Source organism: Leopardus geoffroyi, chromosome D1 (genome assembly GCF_018350155.1).
Source record: "Leopardus geoffroyi isolate Oge1 chromosome D1, O.geoffroyi_Oge1_pat1.0, whole genome shotgun sequence".
In the NCBI taxonomy this organism is placed as follows: Eukaryota; Metazoa; Chordata; class Mammalia; order Carnivora; family Felidae; genus Leopardus; species Leopardus geoffroyi.
The window spans coordinates 15,717,888-15,744,995 of record NC_059329.1 but is presented as its reverse complement, the minus strand read 5'-3'; the positions used below and the strand labels follow the sequence as shown (position 1 = coordinate 15,744,995).

Genomic DNA, 27,108 nt, shown 5'->3' with positions numbered 1-27,108 from the left:
CCCTGTGTCTGGCCCCGAGCTAAGCATTCCAGGGATGTCAGCTGACTGAATCTTCAGGACAACTCCCCAAATATGCATCCTTTTCTCACTTTTACAGATGGGGAGGCCAAGGTTCTGCTATACTTAGTACGTCTACACGCAAGGTGACATGGCTAGAAAATAGCAGAGGACTCAAACCCAGGGCAGAGTGACGCCAAAGGCATCACATCACACTGCGAGGAAGGACAGAAAGGGGCAGAGGACTGGCCTCTAGCAGCCCAGAGATCGAGGAGCGAGTGGGGGAAGGGTGCCTCAGAGCCAACCTCGAAATGACCATGGACGAGGTAAGGGCAAAAGTGTTTGGAAGCAGAGGCAAAGCCTTCTCAGTGGACTCCTAACAACCCCCCCCCCCCCCCCCCCCCCCCCCGCCCTCCGTGGCCTGGCCCTTGACCGCACAGCTCTGTGCCAACAGCCCTGATCTCTGGTCTCTGGTCTCTGGTCTCTGGCCACCTTCTCCTCGCTAGGCTTCTGGAAACATGTAAAACCCCTTCTTCGCTCTCAGGGCAGCTGTCTCCTGGTTCCTACCCCTCCTCCTGGGCCTGGGTCACACTCCAACTTCTCCAAGTTACCCTTCACTCCCAGGAGCCGACTCTCCATCTCCCCCACCTTCTTCCCCTGCCATTTCTCCCCTCCTACCCACATCCTCCCAGCCCTCCCCTTGCGAAATCCCGAAAGCTGCTGCTCCTGCACTGTTCAAAGGGGATCGCATCAGAACACTCAGGGAGTCCCGTCTGGGGCTCCACACCACTTTACATTTCTGTTTCGGTCTGTCTGTCTCAGCGCCCCGTTCAGGGCAGAGCCGGGTCTCGGGTCCGGGAGGACACCTTGCCGTCCAGCTGACAAGGTAGTCCCAGGGGCAACCAGGCTGCAGTGAATAAGAAACCTTCCCAATGCCCCCAGCCCCCAGCCCTCTTGAGTCCCCAGGCTCCCTTGACGGGAGGGCAGGGGTCATGGCAAGCCTCAGAAGCAGTGAGTAAACAACCTCTGGGGTGCTGGGCGGGGTAGCTGAGACCCTGCCCTGGGGCTTCGCACCCCACCCCCACGTGGCCCGGAATAAAGAGATGCCATGCCGGGGACTCACCCCATCTCTGAGCTGCCGCAGGGAAGCGGATGCCTGCTCCTGGGAGTGGACACACACGCCCCTCTCCAGCTTGGGACTGCCCGGTGAGCACCTCTCTGGTCAGGACGGTTCAGCTCCCTCCTCCCTCTGCCCTCCTCCTCCCAATGAGCTCATCTGTCTGGGGCTCCCCACCCCCTTTGCCCGAAAGGATGTTTGGATAGAACCTGGAAGCAAACAGAAAAAGAGGATGATGGGTGGCATGGAGGCGGTGGCTGCCTTGCCTGCCTGTGCCCAGAGCCCTTAGAAAGTGGAGGTGGGTGAGGAGGGTTCAGGAAGAGCTGATCTTCACTCCAACTCCACAAGGCGAGGTGGGCTTGGGGAGCAGGGGCGCGGTGGCCAGGACCGGCTCCTGGCCGGCCGCTAGACCACGTGCCTGCGGGCTGGTGTGGTGCGTGCTGTCCTGTTAACCCCCTCGGCACCTGCCAAACTTCAGTGGGTGCCGAGCCAGCGGCTGGGGGCGGCTGAGCGGGCACTGGGAGCTGGAGGGAACGAGTGGCGGGGAGGGACGGGCAGGGAACAGACCCAGGCGCACTAGGAAGGAGGCTCCCAAAAGTTTGTGCGGACGGCGTGCACCCAGCCCCAACCGGAGAGGCGGAAAGGTTTGAGGGCATTTAACTTTAAATTAATGCAGGCAGAGGATCTCGGGCGCCTGCAGTGCCGCCGTCCTGAGGTTGGGGCTCTGTTGATAAGCAAGGGGTCGGGGCGGCTCAGGGAAGGTGGTGGGAGAAGCAGCCTCTGGGGGTAGATCCCAGGCTGGTGGGAGAGGAGCTGTGAGGTGGGAGGGCCGGGGCTCCCCGCAGAGCCCCGTGGTCTCTGAGTCTCCGAGTCTACACCACTGCCAGTGAGCTCAGTTATCTGCAAGGCCAGGCCAGGGCCAGGGCCAGGAGACGCTTGGGGGGGCTGTGGGGGAGGAGGGGGAGAGGGGCCTTGGGGCAAGGGCATGGGGGAGCCAGCGCAGGGGCTGGGGGGTGGGGGGAGGGGTGGGGGGGAGTGGGGGGAGGCTCCCTGCCAGGCTCCAGTTACTTAGGAGGAACTCCTCTTAAAATAGCTCCCGAGACCTCATAGGAGTGTCCCTTTCCCCTCCTCCCCTGCCGGGGTCTTGGCCACCTTTCCGAGAACTAGCAGGGGACTGAGCCTCCCATCTGCCTGCCCTGCTAGAAGCTGGGACCGCCCCTGGAGTGAGCTCCTTCCCTTGGGAGAGCATTTCCCGGTCACCGGGGGCTGGGGTTCTGCTCCCAGAACTGTTGGGGCGCCCCCCTTTCCCCAGCCACACACCGACCCTCCCTCCCTCCTATGCTCTCCCTCCTGGCTCTGCCCCAGCTCCCTGAGGGCAGGAACGGATAGGGCACCTGAACTAACTGTTTCAAAGAACCTACGTGACCCCTTCCCAGGAGACAACCTCCTTCCCCCTGAATCGAGGCCCCATCTCCCCCACTCCCTCTCTGCAACGCCTGAAAACTTGCTCTTCAGGGTATTTCTGAGCAGGCTGCCCAGGACCTGAGTGTGCATTAGCCACCAGCAAGGATCAAGCCTCCAGGGTGCCGCTGGGGGCTTACGTCCAAGACACCATCCCGGCCCTCCAGGGATTTCCAGCAGAAGGAGGGAAAAGAGCCAAGTGCCAAAATCGCGCCCCCCACCCAGAGACTGGGGGCTCTTGAGCGGGGCGAAGGGGGCTAAATCAGGGAGGGTTCCTCAAGGAGGCGTTTTTCAAAGGGTCATTCTCTCCCCAGCACACTCAGGAGGACCCTCCAAGCTGGATCAATGGTCTAGGGTTTTGAGAATTGTTCAGGGAAAGTGCTCTATAAATGTAGAAATCTCCTAGCCACTAATGCATTTCTCAAGCCCTTCTTTTGCCCAAGTGTGGAACCCTCCTGATGTTCTTTAAAGGAAAGCTGGGGGGGGGGGGCGGCGTGGACAGAGGGAATCACATAGTGGGGGAGGTTCTAATCCTGGCTCTAAGACTCGCTTTGTCTGTGACCTTGGGCTCCACACCCTACCTCTCTGGGCCCGTTTCTTCATCTGTGAAATGTGTGTGTCTCCTTAGAATTCTCTGGGCTGTGAAGAATGATGAGCAGCGAGGCAGCGGGGACGCGGAGGGTACTGGGGACACTGGCCCCTTTTCTGGTCGCCAGGATCTAAAGATATCCAGAGAGCTCTGTCCCCTCTCCTCCCCCTTCTCTGGGCAGGGGTCACTTTCCTTCCCTTTGGCTCACCTCCTCCCTCACCTCAGCCTCCTGTTCTGAGAAACATGACCCCTGCTGTAAAAATAAAGTGGGCAGCTTCGATGCCCGCCCTGCTGGTCTAGTGTCCAGGATCTCCGGTGGGGAGGAGAGGGTGAGGTGAGCCTGGAGATGGGAAGAGACTGAGCATTTTCGGGTCACAGACCCCTTTGAGAATAATACGAACGCAAAGGTACTGTGCGCTCACCCTCTGGCTAGCACTGTGCTAAGCACTTTTTGCATAAAAGAATATCTCATTCAGTCTTCATCGTCAGGTCCACTTCTGATGTTTGTAAGGCCCGGAGCAAGTGGACGAATGGAAATTACGTCTATGCCTAACTAGAAGTTAGAAGTCAAGATGCCAAAGTGTTAAAGTTTATCTGTTATCCTCCGAACGGATTAATTTTCCTTGGCCTTAATTCGAGGACCAGGTCCAAAAAGGATTCCCTGGGCTGCTTCTCGGCTCCTGCAGGGGTGGGGGCTCTCACGTCTGCCTGGCAACGTTCCACCCTGCATGTCAGGTTCTGTCCACTCCTCGGCCCCTGCAAACAGCTGGCCCTTGCCCGCTCTCTGGGCCTACGGGTGCATCTGGCACGGTCAGCTCCTGAGGGGATGCGCCTGGGGACGAGGCTGGCTCCGGGTTGAGTCATCTGAGCAGGGAATTCTAGGATCCCGGATACCCGGAGCACGGTCTAGAAGAGGAGGTGCGTGGACCACCCTCCTTTCTGACACACGAACTCCTTTTCCAGTGAGGAGATTAGGGCCACAGGAGGGCCAGAGCGAGGCCCTGAGGCCCCTCCCAGTGGCTCTGTCTCAGTAGCACTGCTCTTAACCATCCCACGAGGTAACTATCACAAAGTACAGACGAGGCTTCTGCAGGAGATTGCATAACTTGCTCAAGGTCGCGCAGCAGTGCGTGCTGGAGCTGGGATTGGAGTCCCCAGCGCCTAACCCCAGGGCCACCACAACACTGTCACGGCGACACGGAGGAAAGGCAGTGGGCCTCTCTCCTGGAAACACAGAGCATCTTCCCGACAACCTCAAGGAGCCCAGGATCTCTTTAAAGCCAGGCCGGGGACCCCCAGGTTAAGAAAGTGGGGGCACTGATGGGGCTGTTGCAGGGCTCAGGCCGTGACATGGGAGCAGGCTTCCAAATCTGAACCGGTGTCCAGACCTGCAAGGACTGGAGGGTCAGGGAGGCGGACAGGACCCGTGGCGGAGGGAGGGGGTCTGGGTGGCCGGCAAATAGCCCTACTCGCTTGTCCCTCCAGGTTGGATAAGGCTCCCTCCTCTGCCCTGGCACCTCAGCCCTCTGACCTGGCTGTAACCCCAAGCAGGGAGGCCTGCCCTGGGCTCCTTTACTCCCCACCCCCAAAAGGGAGACTCAGGGAATCCCTTGGAGGAGGGGGCAGAGCAGGTTCCGGGGGGGGGGGGGACAGCCTGGGTGGGCAAAATGAGAAGTAGGGTGCAGCGGGCGCACATAGGGAGTGTCTGGCCTGATTCCCCAGCCAGGAGCATCACGATTTCGGGAGAGGTCTGTGGGCGGGGGGGCGGGGGCCGTTTGCAACTGGAGGCTCTGTTCTCCGGGCCCTGAGCGGCGGGGGCGCGGGCGGCGGGCGGCGGGCCGCAGGCGCAGGGGGTCCGCCGTGGGCCAGCCCGCGCGCGCACTCACCCGCTGCGGCAGTGCCGGCCGCGGACGTTCGAGTGGTCCTTTTGCGGCCCCGGGAGAGGGAGCCGCCGCCCGACTCGCGTTCCCCAAAGCAGAGCAACACAGCCTTCCAACACCCGAAAGGCTCCACATCTACCCCCACCCCCAACTATCCTCCTAATTGGCAGCTCGGCGCACGGGATGATGCGGGCGGCTGCGGGTGGCCCTGCAGTGCTGAGCCGCAGCCGCCCAGCCCGCGCTGGGGAGGAAGCGGGGTGCCCGGCCCGCTCCCGGGGCTCCCGGCCCGCGAGGCGGGGCAGGGTGCGCAGCGGGCGCGGGCGCCCGGGGTTCCGCGGCGGCCGCCGCCCCTCCTGCGGCTGGAGCGCGTCCAGAGCCGAGGCGCAGGGCCGCTCCCCTCTGCGCCCGGTCGGCGATCCTCCTGCCCGTCCTCCTCCTCCTCCTCCTCCTCCTCCTCTTGCTCCTCCTTCTCCTCCCGGTGCCCTCAGCAGCGGCTCCAGCAGCCGGCCCCTCCTCTCCCTCCCTCCCCCTGCTCTTGCGCTCTCCCCGCTAACTTTCCCGAGCCCCGACCGGCGGCGCAGAGCTCGCGGCGGCTCGGCGGCCCACTGCAGACCGCGGGCCGCGAGCGGCTGTGCCCTGTAGCCCGTCCCCGCGCCCCTGGCGCGCTCCGGAGACCACAGAACGATGCCCGGGGCCGGGGACCGAGGCGCGGCCCCGGCGAGATGGCTGGGCACTGGGCTTTTGGGTAAGGCAGCCCCAGCTTGATCTCTTCTCCTCTTTCTCCACCCTGTTCCCCCAGGGGAGGGGACACTTAGAAGAGAAGTGCGGTGGACCGGGTGGGCTTTGGAGTGCGGCACGGAAGGAGCAGCGCCGCCGCCAGTTTCGTGCCGGCCGCCCGGCTCGCACGGCTGGGCTCTCTGGGGACGGTGCGTGTCCCCCGCCCCAACGGCCGCCAGCCCCGTGATTAGTTCTTTGCTGTCCCTGGCGCCTTCAGCTCCGGGCTTCTGGAGCTGCATCTTGGCGCTGCAGCAGGGGTCTCTCGAGTCCTGAGGTTTAGGCTTGCTGGGGGAGGGTGTCTGTGTCCCGGGCGTAGGGGGGATGCCAGGCGGGCTGCACCTGTGACTGTCGGGATGGTGGTTTCTCCCCCTACCCAGAGCTGTTTGCAACTTGGAGGCTTGGTGCCCAGGCATCGGGATGCACCAGTTGGAGGGGGTGGAGGGGGGCTCCCCTTCCTCCTGGCCCTTTCCCCGCTTGTCTCTGCCCCCTATCTCCTCAGTGCCCCCTGTCTTTCCCGCAGCCCCACACTAGGGACGGGGGAGGGTTGGAAGGACTCGAGAACCGTTCAAGCCCCCTTTTAGGAAAGATCTTTTCCTTCTCCTCACAAAGAGGTACCACAGGGAGGACCTGTTTAACCTGCTCCCGGGCTCTTCGTTTTGGGATGAGTATGATGACGGAGGGGACAGATCCAGAGGACCCCGAAGGAAGACAGCATTAATATCTATTAATATACACGTGATAGTTTTGAGTGGCGAACTCCAAGAGATTACAGAATGGTATCAGTCCAGAATCTAATCCCCTCATAAATCACGGCTGGATTTCAATGTAAACTGACCCCATCTCTGGCACCTGCCCTTCTTCCTGTTTATAGTTGTCAGATTTGGCTTTTGGCAGCTCCCCTCGTCAGGCTAGGTACATGATGTAGGCGTTTGTGCCGGAAACAGGGAGACCGAAGCTTTTAAGGGCAGCCGCTGCTGTGCGTGCAAATGTAAATAAACTGTATGCGGACCTGTGTGGCCACGTGTATGCACGTGGTGCGGAGGAGGGTAGAGTATTTCTTTCACTCAGGAGCCACCGATTTACTTACATCCCTACAGCTGGCGAGAAGACACGGGTGTTGTCTCTCGTCCCTTGGGCGCAGGTTTGTGCTGCTTTCGCCGTGACCCTGATGAGGTTGGCGTCTGCGAGGCCTGAGGCTCCCTCTTCATCGGGTGGGCGCAGGGCCGCTGTGTGCTAGCTCTCCCCACCCCCATCTTGCCTCTGATCAGCCCGGGTGCCCACTGTGGCCACGGCAGGGGTAAGGGGTCCCTGGGAAGTCAAACTCCTACAGTCATTAAACCAGCCCACTTATCAACCTCTGCCCTGCCTTCTGCCTGCGGTGGGCAGAGTCCTGGTACTTTGCTCCAGGCGGAAAACGTCCCCTCCCCCCTTCCCCCAAGGACTGTTCGGCTGGGTAGACTTAGGACCACCAGGGTCCCTCCTCGGACCCGGCCCAGGCGGCCGCTACTGAGCCCTCACAGAGGGCATTGCTTTGAGCTTGGGACACAGACGCCATCTTTGCTCCCAGTCCAGCGGGGGAGATACAGGGGCAATTGGACAGCCAACTTGAGAAGCTCCCTGGCAGCCTCCGAGCTGGCAGGAAGTTTGAAAACCGTATCACAGAGTTCCCTTAAGGATGAGGAAGCCAGGGTCCAGAGAGGGAAGGTGACTCATCCAACATGGCCAATTGATGGTCAAGTGGGACAGAATCCAGTTCTCTTGGGCTCTGTCAGCCCAACTTGCCTCCCAGTTGACTAAAGTCTGGTGAGAAGGAAGGTCAGCAGGATTGTGCTCTTGAGCTGAAGAAGGGGTGAGGCCTGTAGGGATAGAGGCTTGGGGGCCCAGACACCTGCAGAGACTGGGCACAAAGCAGTATGCTCCCCGGGGTCCCTACCCCCCCCACCCCCTCACCCCATGTCAAACTCAGTTTCACTTATTGAGACTACAGATTTCTCATAACCCCACGACATATCCCTCTCTTAAACAGAGAAGCAGTTCCCAAGGTCGTATTGTTGCGGCGGGGGTTTACGTGGGTGCCAGTCCCTTCCTGAGCTTGTAACTGGTAATATGTCTGTCCTGCCCGCCCCTTCCTTGTTCCCCGATTTGCTTAATTGCTGTGATCTGTGTTTAATTATCACTTGTGAGGGTGCTATGTTGCACAACCCTCTTTCCCTTGGTATGTATTTATTAAGGGCTTGTTTAATGAGAACACAATTAAGGAGAAGGTGCTCAGACCCGCTCAGAGAAAAGGAAAGGAAAGGGTGAGGTAAGGAGTTCACGGAGAGGAGGGCGGTAAAGAGGAGGAGTGGAGAGATGCCCTTGGTTTTGAGCTGGACTGGGTGATGGGCTGTTTTTCTGGAGATGTGGGCCGTGGGGGTATCCCAAAGCCCTCCCCCCCCCCCCCCCCCCAGTGCTAGGATTAGGATTAGTGCGAAAGGTAGGCCCTGGGCACAGGTACTCCCACCTCTTGCTGAGAGTGCAGGGATCTCTGCATAAGCCGCCAGCCGGTTGTGCCCACACACCCATTCCGTGGCTGCAAGGGGGAGGGGGGCAGGCTCGCTGTTTGGACTTGTTGGCAAAGCTGGTTTTGCTGAGCATCCAGTACTCTCTTGGGGGCACACTTCTGTCTCAGCAAAGCTCCTGGGGGTGGGCAGGAAGTAGGCAGGTTGCCTAGGGAGAGGGAGCTGAAATCTTTCCTTTGTCTCTGGGCCCAGGGGCCTTGGTTGGCCCAGCCCTGCCTCCCACGGTCCCCAGGGCCCTGCTCCCCAGGAGGGGTCTTGTCCTGCTGCCTCGGCCCACTTTCTGCTACTCAGCTCTAACTTTGAGCCTGTCTCTGTCTGACTCCCCCGGGGCCAGGGACCAGGGCGTATCAGCTTCCCTGTTACAGTCAGCCCGCTTCTGCCTCCCATGCTGCCAGGCCAGCCCTTGGAGCTAAACTTAGAGCCCATGCCACCTTGCCCCTCTTTGCTCTCTCCCCTCTGGCGGTGTGTGTGTGTGTGTGTGTGTGTGCATGTGTGTGTGTGTGTGTGAGTGAGTGATTGATCCTTGGATTTGGGGAGAGGTGGCAGACCATTTCCTGCCTGGCATTTGCCTTGGAATGTTTGATGGTGACCGTAAGATTCCCGCTGGTGTGAATATTTAATGATAACATCTGCATGCGCCAAGGACTTAAAAAATTTTTTTTAATGTTTATTTATTTTTGAGAGAGAGAGAGAGAGAGAGAGAGAGAGAGAGAGAGAGAGAATCAACAGGAGAGGAGCAGAGAGAGAGGGAGACACAGAATTGGAAGCAGGCTCTGGGCTCCGAGCTGTCAGCACAGAGCCCATCGCGGGGCTCGAACTCATAAACCGCGAGATCATGACCTGAGTCAAAGTCGGACGCTTCACCCACTGAGCCACCCAGGCGCCCCTAGGGCTTTTTTTACTTTACTAAAACTTGGGCAGCTCGAGTGACTCCTCAGACAATACCCGCAGCACCCAGATGAGAGTGGAGGGGCCGAAGGCTTCCCAGAAGGGCAAAGAAAGTGGAGGCTCCGAGAGTCGCTGGGTAGTCAGGGCCTTTCAGGGAGCAAAGGCAAAGATTTGGGGCTCAGGGTGGTATTCCACAGGGTGAGACCTTGTTCATCGACCCCTGAGGCCAGAAAGAGGCCCCCAGTCCCAAATACAGGCACACACTGAAATTCTAAACAGTTGAAATTCTAAGCAACGTCTTCACTCCGGGGAAATGGCCGCACAGACACAATCAGCTCCACGTGGTGATATAGGGCACGAGTACAAACTAGTGTGCGAACGGCCTGGGGGCATTTTCGGCGGACACCGGCCATTGACCTAGAGGTCCCCTGGTCGCGTCCAGACCTGTGATGGGGGTGAGCCCTGTCCCCCTCTCTCCTTTCAAATACCATCCCCCTCTCCCTGCGAGGTGCCTAGGTCAGAGGGGTGGCCTCACTGAGGCCCTTCATGGGCTTTGTGAGCTCATGTTTTGTCTTTATACCAAGCTCAGGAGGTAGGAAAGACAGGCGTCCCTGGTCTGGGGTGTGCATGCGGGCTGTGGCGTCTCTGACTTTATCAAGGTCAGCAGGCAGCGTGGGGCCTGCTTGGCACCTGCTGACCAGTCCGCTCCTGGCTTGGTCATCCTACTGAAGCACTCTTCCGGGGGCCTCTAGTGGACCAACATCTGCCCTTGTTCCCTCCTGTCCCCCCAGTAGAGCATTGCCAATGGGAGAACACGGGAGACAGGCCCCTGGCTTTTCTGTGCATGAGCCTCCCAGGCATAGCGGCCAGGACTTCCAGACCGCTGGGAGGCTGTGCGGTGCAGAGCCCAGGCTTGCCCGCCGCCTCTGATGCCTGAACTTGGGCAGGGCTTTGGACTTTTCCGTGGAAGCCTCTCTGCCTTTCCTTTGTCCCCTCCAGGCTATGCTGGGAATGGCAATGTTTCACTGTGGGAGTCCTGAGTGTATTAGAGTTAAGTCATCCACATAGGCACACGCTAATCAGGCAGAAATATGCATTGTCATGAGCTAGACCTTAAAGAAATAGCCTGTCCTCCGTTCTGGACTCTTCTTTTGCCCTTTTTGGCCTCTCCCTATTTAAAGCAGTCAGAAAGATTTTGCTTTCGATGTGTATTTTTGGTGTTCTTGGATATCCCATTCTGGCGAGGGTTGGGGAGGGGATGTGACCCTTGACTTGAGATCCCCCCCCCATCTGCCTCAGGATCCGGGTTCCTGGCGAGAGGTGCCAGTGAGCACTGGAGGCTGGAGCTATGGCTGTCCTTGGAGCTTGGGCACCGAGGGAGGCCTGTGGTTATTAGGAAGCTTCTGAAGGCTTCCCCGTCATAGTTCTGCACTCTGTTCCTTGGTTTCGGGGAGCAATGGGGGTCAGAAGCAGAGCTCGTGTTGCCTACAGAAGGGCCATCTTTTAAAAAAATTTTTTTTAAATGTTTCTTTACATTAGAGAGAGAGAAAGAGTAGGAGAAGGGCAGAGAGAGACACAGAATCGGAAGCAGGCTCCAGGCTCCGAGCTGTCAGCACAGAGCCCGGTGCGGGGCTCGAACTCACAAACCGTGAGATCGTGACCTGAGCCGAAGTCGGATGCTTGCTCCTGTCTGGCTGCTGTCCCCAGACCTCTAGGGGAGGTGTGTTGCAGGGCAGGGGCAGAGGGAAAAAGGAAACCAGGAGCAGTGAGCCGAGCTAGCCTTGAGAGTGTGAATGCGGCTTATTCCACTCACCGGGTGTGTGGCCTTGAGCAAGTGATTTTCTCTGAGCCTGTTCCTTTCATTTTGTATATTAAGGATAAAAATAACTACCTCGTAGGATTATTATGAGGATTAAATGAGACAGGGCATATAACATGCCCTGGGCTCAGTCCCAGATTCACCAGTTACTATGTGGCCCTGGACAAGTTATGTAAGCTCTCTGAGCCTCGATTTCACCATCTGTAAAATGAGAAAAATTATACCTACCTTTTGGTGTTCTAATAAAAGCTGGCGTTAATATGGATAAATCCTCTAGGACAGTGGTTTTCAAAGTGTTGTTGCTGACCAAAGTATTCCCTGAGAACATGAAGAAATGCAAATTTCTTTTTTTAAAAATGTTTATTTATTTTGAGAGAGAGAGAGAGAGAGAGAGAGAGAGAGAGAGAGACTCCCCAGCAGGCTCTGCACTGTCAGCACCGAGCCCAATGTGGGGCTCGAACCCAGGAACCATGAGATCATGACCTGAGCCGAAATGAAGCTTCAGAAGCTTAACCCACCGAGCCCCCCAGGCGCCCCTAGAAATGCAAATCTCTAATTTCCAGTAGGCTCTCTGGACTGAATCAGAAACTCCAGAGGTGGGGCCAAGCCATCTGTAAGTGTCCTCCAGGCGATCCCCATGCTGTCTCAAGTTGGAAAGCCACATTCTAGAACAATTCCTGGCACGTAAGAGCTGATCGAAGAATGAGGGCTAACTTCTCAACACTCATGGGAACCTTGGCGGGCAAACCCTTCTCTACTAGGATGTGAGCAAGGAGTTTCTTGCTTTGGGGCTTTGGAATGCTGGAAATGTTTCTTGTTGACCGAAAGGCGAGCCACTTAACCTCTCTGTGCTAGTTGTCTCATCTATAATATGGACTTATCATAGCACGTTGCTCACAGGATGGGTATAGATCCGATGTGCCTGGCACATAGTACATTCTCAGTAAGTATCGGCTGTGATCGACACTGGCAGGGGCCATGATGGGTTCCTGGACCATTGCGTGTTCCTTCTGACCTTCGAGGTGAGAGCCCTCCACGTTGCCTTCAGCAGCTGAGGGGACTGAGGGGACGTGAAGAAGCTGAGTGGAGCCCTGAGTGCAAGAGGCGGGCCGTTGGCTCTCCTTGGAGCCCTTCGCTGTCATTTAAAAAGCACTGCTTAGGTGCATCATTACCTCCGGTGAGCAAAGCAAGGGGAAACTGATTAGGGACCATGAAGGAATCACGGTAGACAAAAGAGGTCCTTGAGAGTCAGGATGGGACAAAGAGAGAGGTTGGTGACCCCTAAGACAAGGACTGACCCCGGCTGTCTTGGGAACAACACCCATCTACGGACTGTCTACAGAGCGGATCTGGGCTGAGGGGGAGGGGGGGGGGGCCTCAGGGGGCCCAGCCATCACCCCCGGTCAGTGCAGCCAAGTCACTTCCCATGTGGGGCCTTGCTGTCCCGTCTCTAAGATGGGCAGTGAGAGTAACGGATCAGCCTGGGGCACTCTGGGAACGCCAGGCCGGAGGTCCAAGCAGCTGGGAGGAGCTGCAGTCTGGGAAGAAAAATCAGGGAAACTTCGGGACGGGAGTCAGTGCAGCCACAAGGCTGCTCTCTCCTGCCCACTAGCTCTTGGGTCAGACCTGGGTTCACGTTTCCAGAACCCCATGAGTTGTACAACTTTGGGCAACACGCTTTGCTTTTCGGAGTCTCACTTTTCCCGTCTGTAAAGTGTAGGATTGCTGATACCCACCTTTTTATTTGTAATGCTTATTTTTATTTTTGAGAGGGTGAGACAGAGCGAGAGCGGGGGAGGGGCAGAGCGAGAGGGAGACCCAGAATCGGAAGCAGGCTCCAGGTTCCGAGCCCTCAGCCCCGTCGCTGGAGGCAGGGGTGGAACCCACAGTGAGATCCTGACCTGAGCTGGAAGTCCGGGCGCCTGAGTGGCTCAGTCTTACAGAAATACCCATCTTCCAGGTGTGAGTTGGGAATGAAATGGGATCACCCACGCGCGGCCTGTAGCAGAGCTCTGGGCCCGGGAAAAAGGGTCATTATTCCGGGGATGGCTGGGAACCTGAGTAGGACCCTCTCTGAGACCTCGCTCAGGGCGACCCCGGGTGCCCCTTTCACTTAGGGGCAAGGACAGCTAGGCATCTTATTCTGACGCCCCTCCTCCCCACACCCCCTATCGCGGGGCTCCTCAAAGGACTCTGTGGGACAGGAGGAGAGCCAGGGCCACGAGGTGGGTCCCAGTGGCGAGTGGAGACTGATGGTTCCCAGGCCCAATGATGTCCTGAGTAGTGGGTGCGAGGTTGGGAGAAAGAGACCGGCGGCGGGGGGGGGGGGGGGGGGGGGGTGGGGGTGGGGTGCCAAACGTTCCCGGAACGAGGGCCGAGAGGGGCCCCGGGGTGTGGGGAACAGTCCGGGCTACTCCGGGCCGGGAGGGGACAGCGGTCCGGCACCCTCCACACCGCCCGTATCCCGTGCATCCCTGTCGTCGGGACTCTGCCTCCAGCGGGGTCTGCCCGCTCCCTCTCTCCTACATTCGCCTGACCCGAGCCTCCGAGCCACCCCACCCCCTCTCCCGGTCCCCCGGTCCCCCCCACCGTGGGTCCTGGCCCGGGGGGTCGCCTTCCTCCTGTTCTCAGGATCCGGCAGGTGTCCAGGGGCCGTGGGACCCGGCCCGGCAGGCACAGTCCGGCGGGAGGTGGCCCTCAGCCTCTCAGCCCCTGGGGGCCGGTGCGAGGGTCCAGGGCTCAGGACCAAGAGGTCGCTGCGCGGTGTCGGGGACTGGGTTTGCCCATTTTCCCTTCTTCCCCGCGCGGGACCTCGCCTCATCCCCACCCCCCAATCCGGGAAATGTAACGAGGGGGCCGCGCAGCGTCCCAGGGGCCATTCCCACCGCCAATAGGCCGAGCCCGTCCGGCACCGGCGGGGTGCCGGGAATGGCACTTTCAGGGACTGCCCCGCAGGTTAGGGGGCGCCGACTCGCGGCGAGGGCCCCTTTTTCTTGGGTTGGGGTGACCCCTGGTGGTCATTCCGTGTGCCACAAGGGCGGCTCACCGGCCCGGGGCCAGGCGGGAGAAATGAATGAGGGCGGGTGGCTCAGGCAGTGTGAGCTGCAGTGAAGAGGACCGTCCTCCCCAAGTTGATACCGAGGGTGACAGAGACCTCCCTGCCCGGCCAAGCCACTCCTCCCTGCCCGAGTGTCCTCTTCCAGAGCTCCAGGCTGGGGATTCCCGTGGGGTTTTATTAAGGGGGGTGGTGTCTCTCACACAGGTCTCTTCCTGCTCCCCATGTCCCTGTCGCTGGAGGTGTCCGTGGGAAAAGCCACCACCATCTACGCCGTCAACGGCACGGAGATCTTGCTGCCCTGCACGTTCTCCAGCTGCTTTGGCTTCCAGGACCTCTACTTCTGGTGGTCATACAACAGCAGTGACACATTCAGGATTGTAAGTCGTGGGGGGAGGGGAGGGGACAGCTCAGCTCCCTGTGCCTTACCCCTGCCTCCCGTTCCCCTGGTCTGGTCCCTTCTGGACTGACATCGCTGCAATGGTCCCCAGAATCCACCTCGTGTCACCCTGGCTCCTAGCATTCTTCCCAGAGCTGTCCAGAAGGCTCCAAGTGGGAGGAAAGCTTAGACTGTGTTTCCAGAATCGGGGGATTTGTGGGAATTCTTGGCTAGAGTCCTTGTCTGGTCTGAAGGAATACCTGAAACTTGGATTGCTCGTGTGAAAATAATTTAAAAAACGGGAGAGAGAAAAGACCTCTGGGAGGCTTGGAGAGAGCAAATGAGAAGAGGCCAAGGGGAGAAGGGTTGGGGAGCTGTACCTGAAGGGAGGGAAGAGGAAGCTCCCAGGAGTATCGGGCAGGGCTGTGGGCTGCGGGTGGGGTGGATCAGTCAACAGGGGCTTAGGGAGGAGTCACCGCGTGGTCCGGTAGGGGTCCCAAGGTGTAAGTAAGGAAGCCACAAGAGACCAACTCTGGATGTAATTCAACGCCGAACTCAGAGGCTGTTGATGGACAGTGCCGTAGGATTGGGACTGATCCAGATCTTGACGGAGGGCCAGAATTCAGAGGGACCGGGGACAAGGTGTCAGCAAAGGCCGGGGTGGGGGGGGTGTTGACAGAGGGAAATGAGTGTGGGATTTGCCAGAGTCATTACGTAAAAGGCTTTTAAGGAGAAAACAGTAAAAGCTGTGCTGCGTTCCAGGGAGACCTTAATGACAGAAAATGGGTTTAGCGTGAAGCAAGCAAAATTCAGGTTAGACAGGCAGAGTCATCGATATTGGGAGGAAACCAAGTGGGGGGAGCATCTCTGGCGGCAGGCGCTTTCTGGACCTGGGCAGGGAGGCTCCTAAGGGATGGGCTTGAAGCGATGCCATGACTTTTGAGGACTCTGATTCTTTCTCGGCCATCTCTTCCCCACCTCCTTCCCCCTGCAGATCATAGATGGGACAGTGAAGAATGAGAAGTCTGACCCCAAGGTGAAGTCAAAAGACGATGACCGCATCACTCTGGAGGGCTCCACTAAGGAGAAGATGAACAACATTTCCATTCTGCTGAGGAACCTGGAATTCAGCGACACGGGCAAATACACCTGCCATGTGAGGAACCCCAAGGAGAAAAATATTCATCACCAGGCCACCATCACCCTCCAAGTCGTCGATAAACGTAAGCAGTGGGGGCTGGGACAAGGGATACCCCACTCAGTGTTACAGTGAAATGGCAACATGGCCCCCACCGGTGTTTGCTTTTGTTTTATGCTCTCGAGAGTTACTGGAGTCACGTCTGGAAGCTCAAATAACTGAGCAGGAAGACTTAATTCTGCTGCTGAATAGCTCGTGATATACATGTCGCTCCTCTGAGCCGGTTTGCCTCATCTGTAAAATCTGCATTCTCCTAGGGTACCCGTGAGAAGTAGAGACGCGAGCTAGGAGTGTTTTGTGGCAGGGAAGTTCTTGGGGTGTGCCGATTATTACCGCTCTCGTGGATTCCCTTAGCAGCTGTTGGTCGCATGCCAGGTATCCAACCAAAAGGGCTACGACTGATCCATAGCGTTCTTCCTTGAGGAATTTAGAGTTCAGGGTAGGACAGAAGACAGGTGAGCCGAGAACTGAAGGAGGGGTGGAACGTGGAGAGGCACAGGCAACTGAGGTTGGTAAGAACGGTTGCTCCCCTCTGGAGCTTAAACCCCAGTTGGGGGTTGCCGTCTGGCACAGATGGACGGATTGGGGGTGAAGAAGCCGGTGATGAGGAGCCAGGTGGTCACATGACTCCAGGCGCTAGAGGTGGTTGGAGAAGGGGCTGGAGGTGTTAGGCTGGGCTTCGTGGATGGGGCGTCTGCCAGGCTAAGGAGGCACAGAAGCAGAGAAAAAAAGGGAGGGAAGCTGATCAAGGATCCTGCTTGGGCTGCATTTCTTGTGTTCCTGGGGGTTCACTGCCCTCCCGGATGATGTGGGGCCTGGAGAGAGAGATGCCCATGGGTTCACTGTTGGCCGTGTCAGGGGCAGAGCCAGCGGCCATCCAGGCAGCTCGCCATGAGCCTGGAGCCATCTGGGTCAACGCTGTGTATAGCATCACCTCTTCTACTATGTTTGGACGTTATCCCACTTTGTGTGCAGCCTTTCCATGAGGGAAGAGGAGAGGCAGGGAAGCCACATTTATGGAGCATTTCTGGGTGCCAGACCCTGAGTTAGGCGCTGTGTCTTACCTTCGCTCCTTTGATCCTCACACGTCCCTTTGAAGGGATTTTTTCTCCATTTTTATAGACTCCTTCATTCATCTATTCAGCAGATAGTTATCGAGTACCTACCGTGTGGTAGTCGTTGCTCTAGGTGCCGAAGATACAGCATGAACAAGGTAGACAAAGTTCCGCCCTTCTGGAGATGTCCTTCCAGTCGGGGGAGACACATAGTAAACAAAATAAAGAAGAAAATGATGTCGTCGAAGAGAACATAGCTGGTGTTGTGAAGAAAAAGCAAAATGGGGAAGGAAAGAGGGGAAGGCCGCCCCAAAAAGGCAACAGAGAAGAAGGACATTTGAGGAAGCAATGGGGATATCTTTGGGAAGATAGTCTAGGCAGAGGGAACAGCAAGGGCAAAGGCCCTGAGGCAGATACTTGAACATCAAAGAGACCACTGTGGCTGGGAAGAAAAACAAAAAAAGAGAGAGAGGCCACTGTGGCTGGAGCAGAGCAAATAGAAATGAGTCGGATTAAGCCATATTGTGTGGGGCCTTACACGCCTGAGGGAGATGGGAGCCACTAAAGAGCTCTGAGCAGAAGAGTTAGCCTGGAACAAGCTCTCTGCGGGGCAAAGAATAGATGATGAAGTAAGGAGTCTGGTTAAGAGGCTCCTGCAAACATCCAGGCCAGGATGTCTTGGGCCAGTGTGGCCCTGAGAGGTCAGATTCTGGGATTTTTAAGTTAGGGCCATCGGGATTCTCAGGTGAATGGGATGTGGGGTTTGGAGGAGGGAGGGGTCAAGGATGACTGCAAGCATTTTGGCCAAAACAACCGGAAGGGTGGAATTTTCTCGACGGAGGTCGGGGTACAGGGAGTGGAGGGGGTTCCGGAAGTCAGGAGTTCAGATGAGGCAACCGAGGTAGAAGGGTTAGTGACCAGCTCCAGTTACCAGCTCGTTAGTGACTGTTGAAATCCTGTAGTTGAAATCCGGACGACCTGACCCTGAAGACTTCCTGCCACATAGAAGTTGTTAGAGGGAGATGCTTCATCTTTCCTGCCCGGACAAAAGAGGGCCAGAAAGAAGCAATGACATTCGATGTGGCAATTTGGGGGTCAAAAGCCGCTGTGGCCCCGCGTCTGGATTGTTCCAGAACGGTGTGTGTGTCTGTGAGAGGGTGTGTGCACGGAGGGGGCCGGGGGAGGGCCCTCTTCCTGTTGTGCCTTAGCCTGGTGGACGCCATGTTCCAGCTTCTACTTCCCGCCGCAAGGCCTGGGGAGGGCCGCGGACCCGAGGTTGGAGGGCTGTAGCCGCCGGGCTGCCGTAATGCCAGGCTCGAGGTGACTCCTGCTCCCCTCACCCACCCCCTCCTCTCCCTGCTCTGGCCGTGCAGTGGAAGAAGTGGACAACACGGTGACCCTCATCATCTTGAGCGTCGTGGGCGGGGTCATTGGGCTCCTCATCTGCATTCTGTTGCTCAAGAAGTTCATCGCCTTTGTCGTCAAGAAGACTCAGGAGAAAAAGTGAGTTGGCTCCTGCCCCCCCCCCCCCCCCCCACGGGCCCACCACCCCGTCCCGTCTTCTCTCGTGGGTGTGCCCGGTGTTGTCCCATCCCACTGCCATCTGCCCCCGCCGTCCGCCTGCATCCTTCCATGGGTCCCCTCACCCCGTCCTCGCTTCCCACTCCTACCCCTCCTTCCCATCCCCGCACCTCTCCTCCCACCTCCCGGCCCCTCTTCCTCTCCCTCCTGGAGGAATTTATTGAGTTCCCGGAGTACGCGAATACAACCTGCCTGCTCTTTGTCCTCTAGCTGTCTTCCTGTCCGTCCCATTAGCTCCTCTCCTTCCACGAGCACCTCCCCAGCCTAAGTCTTACCAGAGGACTGACGACGCCTGCTTTGTCGAATCACAGAAAATGCGAGATTCCGTGTACAGAAACTCTAAAATGGGAAGACCCTTATTCTGAAAGTTCACACGGGGGAGACTAAAATCTAAGAAGGCCGATAGGGCCTTGCCGGAAACCCCAGGGCGAGCTCAGGTTTAAGACGGATGGGAAGGGAGAGAGGGTACGAGCCCAGCCCCGGGGCCCGGAATTGCCAGAACTGTGTCGGGCTCCTGAACAGCAGGAGGAGAATGTGAAAAGGCATTTGGAATGTGGGGCTCGAACCCATGAACCGAGAGGCCATGACCTGAGCTGAAGTTGGATGCTTAGCGGTCTGGGCCACCCAGGCGCCCCGGAACTGCCCTGCTTCTCTTCCCGTCATTCCGCTTTGTTGAGAAGAGGGAGTTAGGCTGGGAAGGGCAGAAACCGCACTGGTAAGAAGGGAGGGGTAGAGAGCGGGAGGCTCGGGGTATCACCTCCAGCACTGGCTGGGATGAAGAAGTCTTGGATTGTCTCCCTGCATCGTGACCAGGGTTTTGGAGAGTTTGGAGAGGGACCAGGAGCATGGGGTTGGACCACATTTTGTTTTTAATAACCAGTTTTGCTATTGATGGTTAGCAAAATTGGAGAACGGACTGTTCAGCATAGGGTTTCAAAGCATTTAGAAAAGAAAACAGTGGTTCTCGGGAACCACCGTGGGTTCCTCAAGGACAAGGCAGACCAAATGTTTTCTTGCTAGGGCGCTGGTAAATCAAGAGGTTGCTGCAGATGATAACACTTCACACAGAGGTGCAGTAGAATGCTCCAGGGGTTCAGGAGAGGGTGGAACACTAGGGAAGGATTTCTGGCCAAAGGGACATTTGTGATAGGCCTTGCAAGATGGATGTAATTTAAGCCCTGGGGAGGGTCAGGAGAAGGGTGTTCCAGAACCGCTGAGAGCAGAAGAGGACAGTCTGGGAGGAGGGATGTGTCTGAAGAACAAGGCATTTTGTTTGTTGGGAGAGCGGGGCGTGTGGTCGGGGCGGGGGGGGGGGGGAAGGAGAGAAAAAGCCTGCAGAGGGGGCTGCGGGGAGACCCCTGGGGACCTGGGAGTCCGGGTTGAGATCGGTTTTCCTTCTGGCTGCATTGGAGCCTGTGAGAGCTCTCAGGGCCTGGCATGATCAGAGGGCTTTGGAAGAATGGGTCTGGCCTCGGTGAACACAGGGACTGGGTGGGAGGGGAGGCTGGAGGTGGGATTCAGACCCCGGGGAAGCCTGCAAAGGGTCCTGTGAGTGCGGGAAAGCCTGCATTAACAGCAGAGATGGGGTGGCTTCCCGAGCAGAAGGGAGATGCGGGACAGCATCTTGGGATCAATTCTGGGCTTCTCCTCAAAGGCGCAGTTCCCTTTGCCTGGAATGTCTCCTCCCTTTTTCCTGTTCATCTTTGTTGGACTCAACTTCTGTGACATGTCCAAAGAGCCGTCCCCGATCCCTAGGAGGAGGCTTCCTCAGGGAATCCCTCCTTGGCACACCCTTCACCCTATCATTGTGTTGGGGTCATGTGTTTGATGGCACATTCTCTGCAAGACTGCAAATGTTCTGAGAGCAGGCACTCAGCACCTGCTAGTCTGAAACAGTGCTGGGTACCGAGTAGATTTTCAGGAAAGAAATCTGGAGTGCTTGGGAGTACAATTAGGTGGATTGTGGTCGTCTGGGTTGGCCATAGGTATAGGGATAGGTAGGTAGGTAGGTAGACAGACAGGTAGACAGACAGACGGATAGACAGACAGGTAGACAGCTAGATCCATCTGCATAGGGGTCTTTAGTGGTATGCCACCGGGCCCTGCTTATTCATTGTTACTAGGATTTGAGTGACACCAAGAATATCAAATTTCCGGGAACCGAGTGACTATTAGAGAACAGAATTGGGATCTAGGAGGAGCTCGATAGGCTGCAGCTCTGGAGTAAATTTTGCAAGACAAAACCGATGAGGACAAAATAGCAAGTCCTTCCCGAAGGCCTCGAAGCTGGCTGCGCAAGTCCGGGGTGAGGCGAAGATAGTCTGTGGCCACAGCAGCCGTGAAAAAGCCTCGGAAGCTTTGACAAGCAGAGAGCTCGGAGTGATGTAGCGGTCAGGGCTTCTCTGGAGAGCCGTAGGCAGCCTGGGTACGGGCATTGAGGTGGGGCATTTTTTTTTTAATGTTTGTTTATTTTTGAGAAAGAGAGAGAGACAGAGCACGAGCAGGGGAGGGGCAGAGAGAGAGAGGGAGACGCGGAATCCGAAGCAGGCTCCGGGCGCTGAGCTGTCGGCACAGAGCCCGACACGGGGCTCGAACTCACGAACCGTGCGATCGTGACCTGAGCCGAAGTCAGACGCTTAACTGACTGAGCCATCCAGGCTCCCCCCCGCCCCCTTTTATTTTTTAATTGTTTTGAGGTGGGACATTCTTACCCTGGAACATGACCAGTTCTGGGCAGGCAGGGTGGTGGCATTCCTGGGGGATGTCTTCCCATGTAACCATCTCTCCTTCCTCCTGCCGTCTCCCCCATCCCGCCATACTCTGTCCACACCTGCCGCCCTCGATGCCCTGCTCTGTCTGTCCCCCTCTTCCGTGAGTGTTCCTCCACCTCTGCTCCCAGCCGGCTCAGGGAGCCTTGAAGGGCCCGCCGGGGGCCTGGGGAGGAGCTCTTTGTCCTTGACGTACTGCCCCCTGGCCTGGACCCTTCCCCTGGGCTGGCCCAGCCTGGGAATTAACCTGGCTTGGCTTCCCCAGAGCCCTGACCCCTGGGAACAGCGCCTGGTACCCTTTCTTGCCTTTTGCCACGTTGGGGCGACTAGGTGACGGTGAGCCTTACCAGGTCCTGTCTACGTGGCAGGCACCGTTCCGGGTACTCGCTGATGCCTTGTGGCACCCCCACGAAGAAGGTGTCATCGTTACGTCCATTTTATAGACGAGGAAACTGAGGCCCAGAGAGGTTAGATGACCTGACCTCTCGCCACCTTTGCCCTCCAGAAGGCCAGAGAGAGGGCCTGGGGCGGGTTGTGGGGCCCACCGCTCCTCTCCAGAGCCGACCCCTTACTCTCGCTCCTGTCCTCACCACCTCACCGGTGCCCTCTCCTGCTCTCTCCCTCTCCAGGAAAGAGTGCCTCATGAGTTCCTCAGGGAATGATAACACAGAGAATGGGTTACCTGGCTCTAAGGCGGAAGAGAAAGCACCAACCAAAGTGTGAGCCCTTGCTGGGGGCCGAGCAGCCGCCGGGGGCCTCACTTTCTGATGATGGAACTGATGCTTGAGCCGTGTCCGTGAACCCACGTGCCTGAGACACCTGCTGCTTGGCTCCAGCTGTAGTCTTTCTGGGGAGAAACCGGGGTCCTGGCCAGCCTGCCTGCCCCCTCCCAGCCGGGGCTCCCCAGGGATGAGGGCCAGCCAGGGGAGGGGGCCTGTAGAAAGTTCAGGAAAGGAAAGGAGGGCTCGGCGGTGTGGAAGGTGGGTCACCCGACACCTGGGTACATGCGGTCTTCTTCAGTCTCCCCACCCTGGATGAGCAGCACCTTGGTTTTCCTCCAGATTTCTGTTTAAGAGAGGCTTGGGGGGCGATCAGTGAGGCCTTCCCCGGTAGCTGGACCCAAGTGAACAATAACGTGGAGATCTAGCCCTTTCGGTGGTGGCTGTGGCCTACAGGCCTCTGTTCAGGGTCGGGGGTGGGAGCCTGCTGGCGGGGGGGCGGGGGGGTGGGGAGCCTACTGTGAGTGGCTTTGATGGACACCTGACCTGCCAGGTCCCTCTGGGGAGGCGCTTCCTCCCCTCCACAGGGTGTCCCACAGCCCCTGCCCCATCTCCATCCCCCCAGACCCCCCATCCCCCACTGCTGCTTGGAGTCTGTGAACCTTCCCAACTGGGGCTGAGCATCTTGGTCTTGGAGGGGGGGGGGGGTCCCGGCCTTCCTGGAGCACTGGGGGTGCCACTGAAGCCTTTCCTAGCATTTCTTCTCGGGGAACCAGCACTGCGGACGTGGGCGAGCCGGTGTCCAGGGCCCCTCGGCCACTGGGATGCCCACCCCGGCCCCACCAGTGCTGGCTGCCCCTTCTCCTCGGCATGGCGGGACCATGGCCGCCCCTGGGAACTCCCGAGCTTGGCTCCCCTCTGCTCCTCTTTCCCTGATGCGGCAGGTGGCATCATCTTGCTTGAGGTGTTGCACTCTCAGGCCCTCCCTTCCCGTGGGCTCACTCCCCCACCCGTGCCCGTGCCCGTCCATCACACCTTCTCCCCTGGCCCTGGGTTGTTCACCTCCAACTTGGGGTCAAGCCTTGCTTTCACCTCCGGGATCCTCTCTCTTTGGAAGAGAGGGCCCTTGGGTTTCCTGGCTGCTTCCCTTTCAGCTGTGCCACCCTCCCCCCTCGCCCCCCGAGGGTGGGGGAGGAGCAGGGAGAGAGTTCTCGCAGTCTTCTCTGCTTTTCTAAGAACTGGTTTGCACACCCCCCTGTGTGTGGGGCTGGACTGTGCCTTAGCTCTTCATGTCCTGGCTCATCCCCTCTGTCCCGTCTCCAGCCTGGACGCGATGGCCATCTCTGGTGTAGTGCTGCCTCCTCCCAAGACCATGCTGGGGACCAGGGAGCTGGGGGGGCCCACCAGTGGCCCCTTGGACAGCGATGGGATCGTGGAACTGCCGGCGTCCCTGACAGGGAATTCAGCGGTGGAGTCCCCATGGGGCGGGAGGAGGGGTGAAGAGAGCCGTGTGCGGTTAGGGGAGGCCTCCACAATCTGTTCCTGCTCGCCCCCTCTCTGGCGCTCTGTCCTCTGGGCCTGGGAGGGATAGGAAGGGAGTAGCCCCCTTCCCCAGGGGTTAGGGGGCTGCCACCGGATTCTCCCTATCGAAAAGCGAAAAGCGGCCGCGGGCTTCCCCTAGGATGGAGGTGGGGGGCGCTGAATAACAGGTGCCTGGCTGTGACCCGTGGCCCTCACCCCACCTGATGGGTTTACAGGGTCCCACTCTGATCTGCCTCTAGGGCTCCCATCCTTGGCCCCCCAGAACTCTAGGCTCGGGCTCAGATTTTTGCGGCTTTGCGAACACACAGACTGCCAGCCTTTTGGAAAACTTCTTGTGGCCACCTTTGTGAAAGCTGCTCGCTTCTCCTTCCTGGTTTCAACATTTGAACAAGCTGAATCTGAATCGGTTGGGCTCCTCTTACTCTCTTCAGAGGAGGCCAGGGTTTCCAGAGCAGGGGGGTGGTGGGGGGAGAGCATCATCCTGTCCGCTCCGGGGTCTACTGCTGACTGATAGGTGGTCACGCATCTGCTCTGGGCTCCACTTTTCCCGTCTATAAAGTGGGTGTAATAATACTTACCTACCTCCCAGGACTGTTGTGAGGCTTGATGGGTTTTTGTTTTAAAAAATCTCTTTGGCTTGGAAAGGGATCTAGGAGGCCAGGCCTTATCATTGGAGGAGTCGTTCCAAGTCTGTCCTGTCCTCACCTCTGTGTCCCTTCCCCACGAGACAGACACAGACCCACATCGATGCACACGCACGCATGCACTTTCTTTCTCACCCACTCTCGCTCTCTTCCCACTCCTCCCCCTTGGAATTATTTTAGTCTCTGCAATATTAGAAACCTTGGCTCTGATGCTTGAAGCTTCTTATCCACGGCTTCTGTTTGGGAGTTTTCCATAGAGGGGGTAGAATGGGGACCCGAGGGGGACACTTTGGGTTGCCCCGGGGCCTGGGGGCACTACGGGCATTGAGCGAGTGGGGACTAAGAATGCTCAGCTTTGTCCCCGCAGCAGAGAATGTTCTGCCCCAGCGCTGGGAAGGCACCCGGGAGGCACACTGGCATGCGTTTGCCATAGAATGTAGACGGGCAAAGCCATGTTCCCAGGCCGTCCGTCAGTGCGTGCAGATCTCAGAGGGTGATGCGCAGGGGCTGGTGAGGGTGTCTCCAGGGCTCTTGGGCTAGAGAGAGCCATTCACAGAGTTAGGGTTGGGAGCCCTGGAGGCACGCAGCTGTGCCCACAGTAAAGTCCGCGAGACCCAACACGAGAGTCTCTTCCAATTCCCCATCCTTGGCCTCAAACGAGGACCTCAGCATTCTAGGCCTTGCGTCTCTGCCTGGGCCGGAATGGAGCAAAAGGCCGCCAGAATGAACCTGTAAGGCTAGAGTGGTCTGGGAGAGGGGCCGACAGAGCGCAGACTTTTCCCTCCTGGCTGGCTGACCAGAGCTGGGGTGTGAAGGGAGGGGTGTGAAAGCGTGCTCCTGAGATGGTGGCAGGTGAGGGTGTGCCCGTGGAGTTGGGGGGGGGGGAGGGGCTGTGCACGGAAGCGCGGTTGTGTAGGAGGCGTGTGTGAAGGCTGAGTGTGCCTGAGATGGGGGGAGACTCGGCACATTTGGGGAGTCATCTTTCCTGGCCTGGGCTATAGCTGTTGGGCCACCTGGAGGCTGAGAGAGGATAAGAGACAGAGGGGAAGAGCAGCCATGCTTCTGGGCCCCATTACCCCATGACTCCCTCCCACGGTTGCAGGCAGCTGCCATGAGTGCTGGGAGTGGGGGGATGGGGTGGGTGGGGAGGGCAAGGAGGGGAACTTCTCGAGAAAATCCTACAGCTTGCTTCACCTTACTCTGTCCCGGGTTGGAGTCCCTCCCCTCCCACCTGATATTCAGAGCTTTTGACTATCTTATGCATGGTTTATTCCTCTGGCTTGGATGACAATACCCATAGTCAACTCTTTAAATATAACTATAGATCAAAACAGTGCCGCAATGGGTCCGGGAGGCCTCTGGTCTGTGGGTGCCTCTGGGAGGCACGGATATGCACACCCCCAGCCATGACTTGTGTTCAAGCACAGAATGATGGATGCAATCAACTCTCTTGCCTTTATACCACGTTTGGCATTGTAGAACTTTATTTAGCTTTGCCTTGGATGAAATAAAAATTATGTTTAATAGAAACGGCTTGGGGCTTCCATTTTTGGCTTTTGGGGAGTTGGGTTCCGGTTTTATCACCTGCCAGCTGTAATGGGGACAGGTTCCTTTACCTCCCGAGCCCCGGTCTCCTGGTCTGAAATGTTACCTGCCCTGGTATGATCATACGTGGAAAATGTCTAAGAACGTGGGGCACGTTCATTCATAGGGAAGTTGGAAAGCTGGCCCTTTAACACTGGAATCACTGCCAGGGCCCTCCCTGTACTGATGACCTTGGTGATGATTCTGGTCGGGCTTTGCTTGGCTGGTCCCTCCAGCTGGCTGTTCCAGGGGACAGGCTCTCTAGCGGTGGAGAGGAAAGGGGCTGTGGCTTATACCTCTGCCCATGCACATTCCATATTGTTGATCTTGAACTATCCTGAACATGGATGGATTACCCAAGCGTTCCTGACTTTAGAAGAGTTTCTGCTGGGCATAAGGCCAGGCTGGGAAGGAATTGGGGGTCGTGTGTGTGTGTTTGGACCCAACAGAGTAGAGTCTGCTATGACTCCGTACTTTTTTTTCTCACACCTGAAACCCTTTTATCAGCAGATCTCGTCAGCTCTATGTTCAGAATACATCCTGAACTCAGTTGCCTGTCACCACAGCCATCTGTGCAATCCGGGACCAGGCCACCGTTGCCTCTCACCTGCGTCACTACAGTACCTTCCTCACCGCTCTTCCTCCTTCCGCCCTTGCTTGTCCTTGATCTGCCCTCTCGAGTGGTCCTTTCGGCACAAATTGAGATAATGTCATCTGTGCTTCCAGACAAGATAGAGAGTTGGGGACCCTGTACCTTTGGACCTCAAACAGCTGCAACACTGGAAAGAGTTTATGATACGGTGGTTTTCAGAGGTAGGACAACAGGGATTGGAAGACGGTGACTCTCGAGAGGGACAAACAGGCGAGGTGGCCCTACTATTTATTGGCCAAGCTTACAGCCTGGAGAGGGTTTCCAGGCTGCAGTGCAGGGAGGGGAATTTCGGCCAAGCCCGGTGTTTCTCTGAGTTGATGAGAGGCGCTGAGAAACCGGAAGGTGAAGGCAATTAGGATTCACAGGGCCGAGTACCTGCCCACGGTCCTCTTGAGTCCTCAGCTGATACTCATGGTGGGCTGTGGGAGCAGACCACGTGAAGCCAGGGCAAGAACCACCAGAAAGGCAGGGGGGTGAGGACCCTGGGGCTGACGGGGCAGCCTTTCATCTTGGGGTGATCTCGCCCCTCTACTGAGGCAGTACCTTTCAATACCCTTCCCATCTCCCATGAATTACAAAGTTTTCCCATGCCAGTTGGTGGCAATGTTTCTATTCTGGGCCGGTGTGAGCTCCAGATCATTCTCGCCACCCCTCTCCGGTGGGTCTTTTTCAGTCCCAGGTGATATCCTCACACACGCGGCCCCCATTAGAAGCCAAAGACCCCCAGGGGACCCTCTGTGGGTCTCCAGAGTTCTCGCCGTGAAGCTCTCTCTGCTCCAGGACTTTCCGAGGTGAGCCCTACCTGCTTCCTACCCCCATCTCCTTGACTCCTGGAGGTTGCC

The 27,108-nt window shown here is 57.7% G+C and overlaps 1 protein-coding gene across 2 annotated transcripts; it reads left to right on the top strand.

The window, feature by feature from the left end:
* The first annotated feature begins 862 nt into the window (after nucleotides 1-862).
* On the top strand, nucleotides 863-25,560 carry SCN4B (sodium voltage-gated channel beta subunit 4). 2 transcript variants are annotated; one of them, XM_045482985.1, is made up of 5 exons: nucleotides 863-883; nucleotides 14,352-14,524; nucleotides 15,518-15,746; nucleotides 18,150-18,279; nucleotides 21,755-25,560. In XM_045482985.1, the coding sequence occupies exons 2-5, from the start codon at nucleotides 14,369-14,371 to the stop codon at nucleotides 21,846-21,848; spliced, it is 609 nt and encodes a 202-aa protein (XP_045338941.1). In that variant the 5' UTR covers nucleotides 863-883; nucleotides 14,352-14,368; the 3' UTR covers nucleotides 21,849-25,560. The 2 variants fall into 2 exon arrangements, with proteins under 2 accessions (XP_045338941.1, XP_045338940.1); XM_045482984.1 differs by lacking the exon at nucleotides 863-883 and adding an exon at nucleotides 5,608-5,789.
* Nucleotides 25,561-27,108: the final 1,548 nt, after the last annotated feature.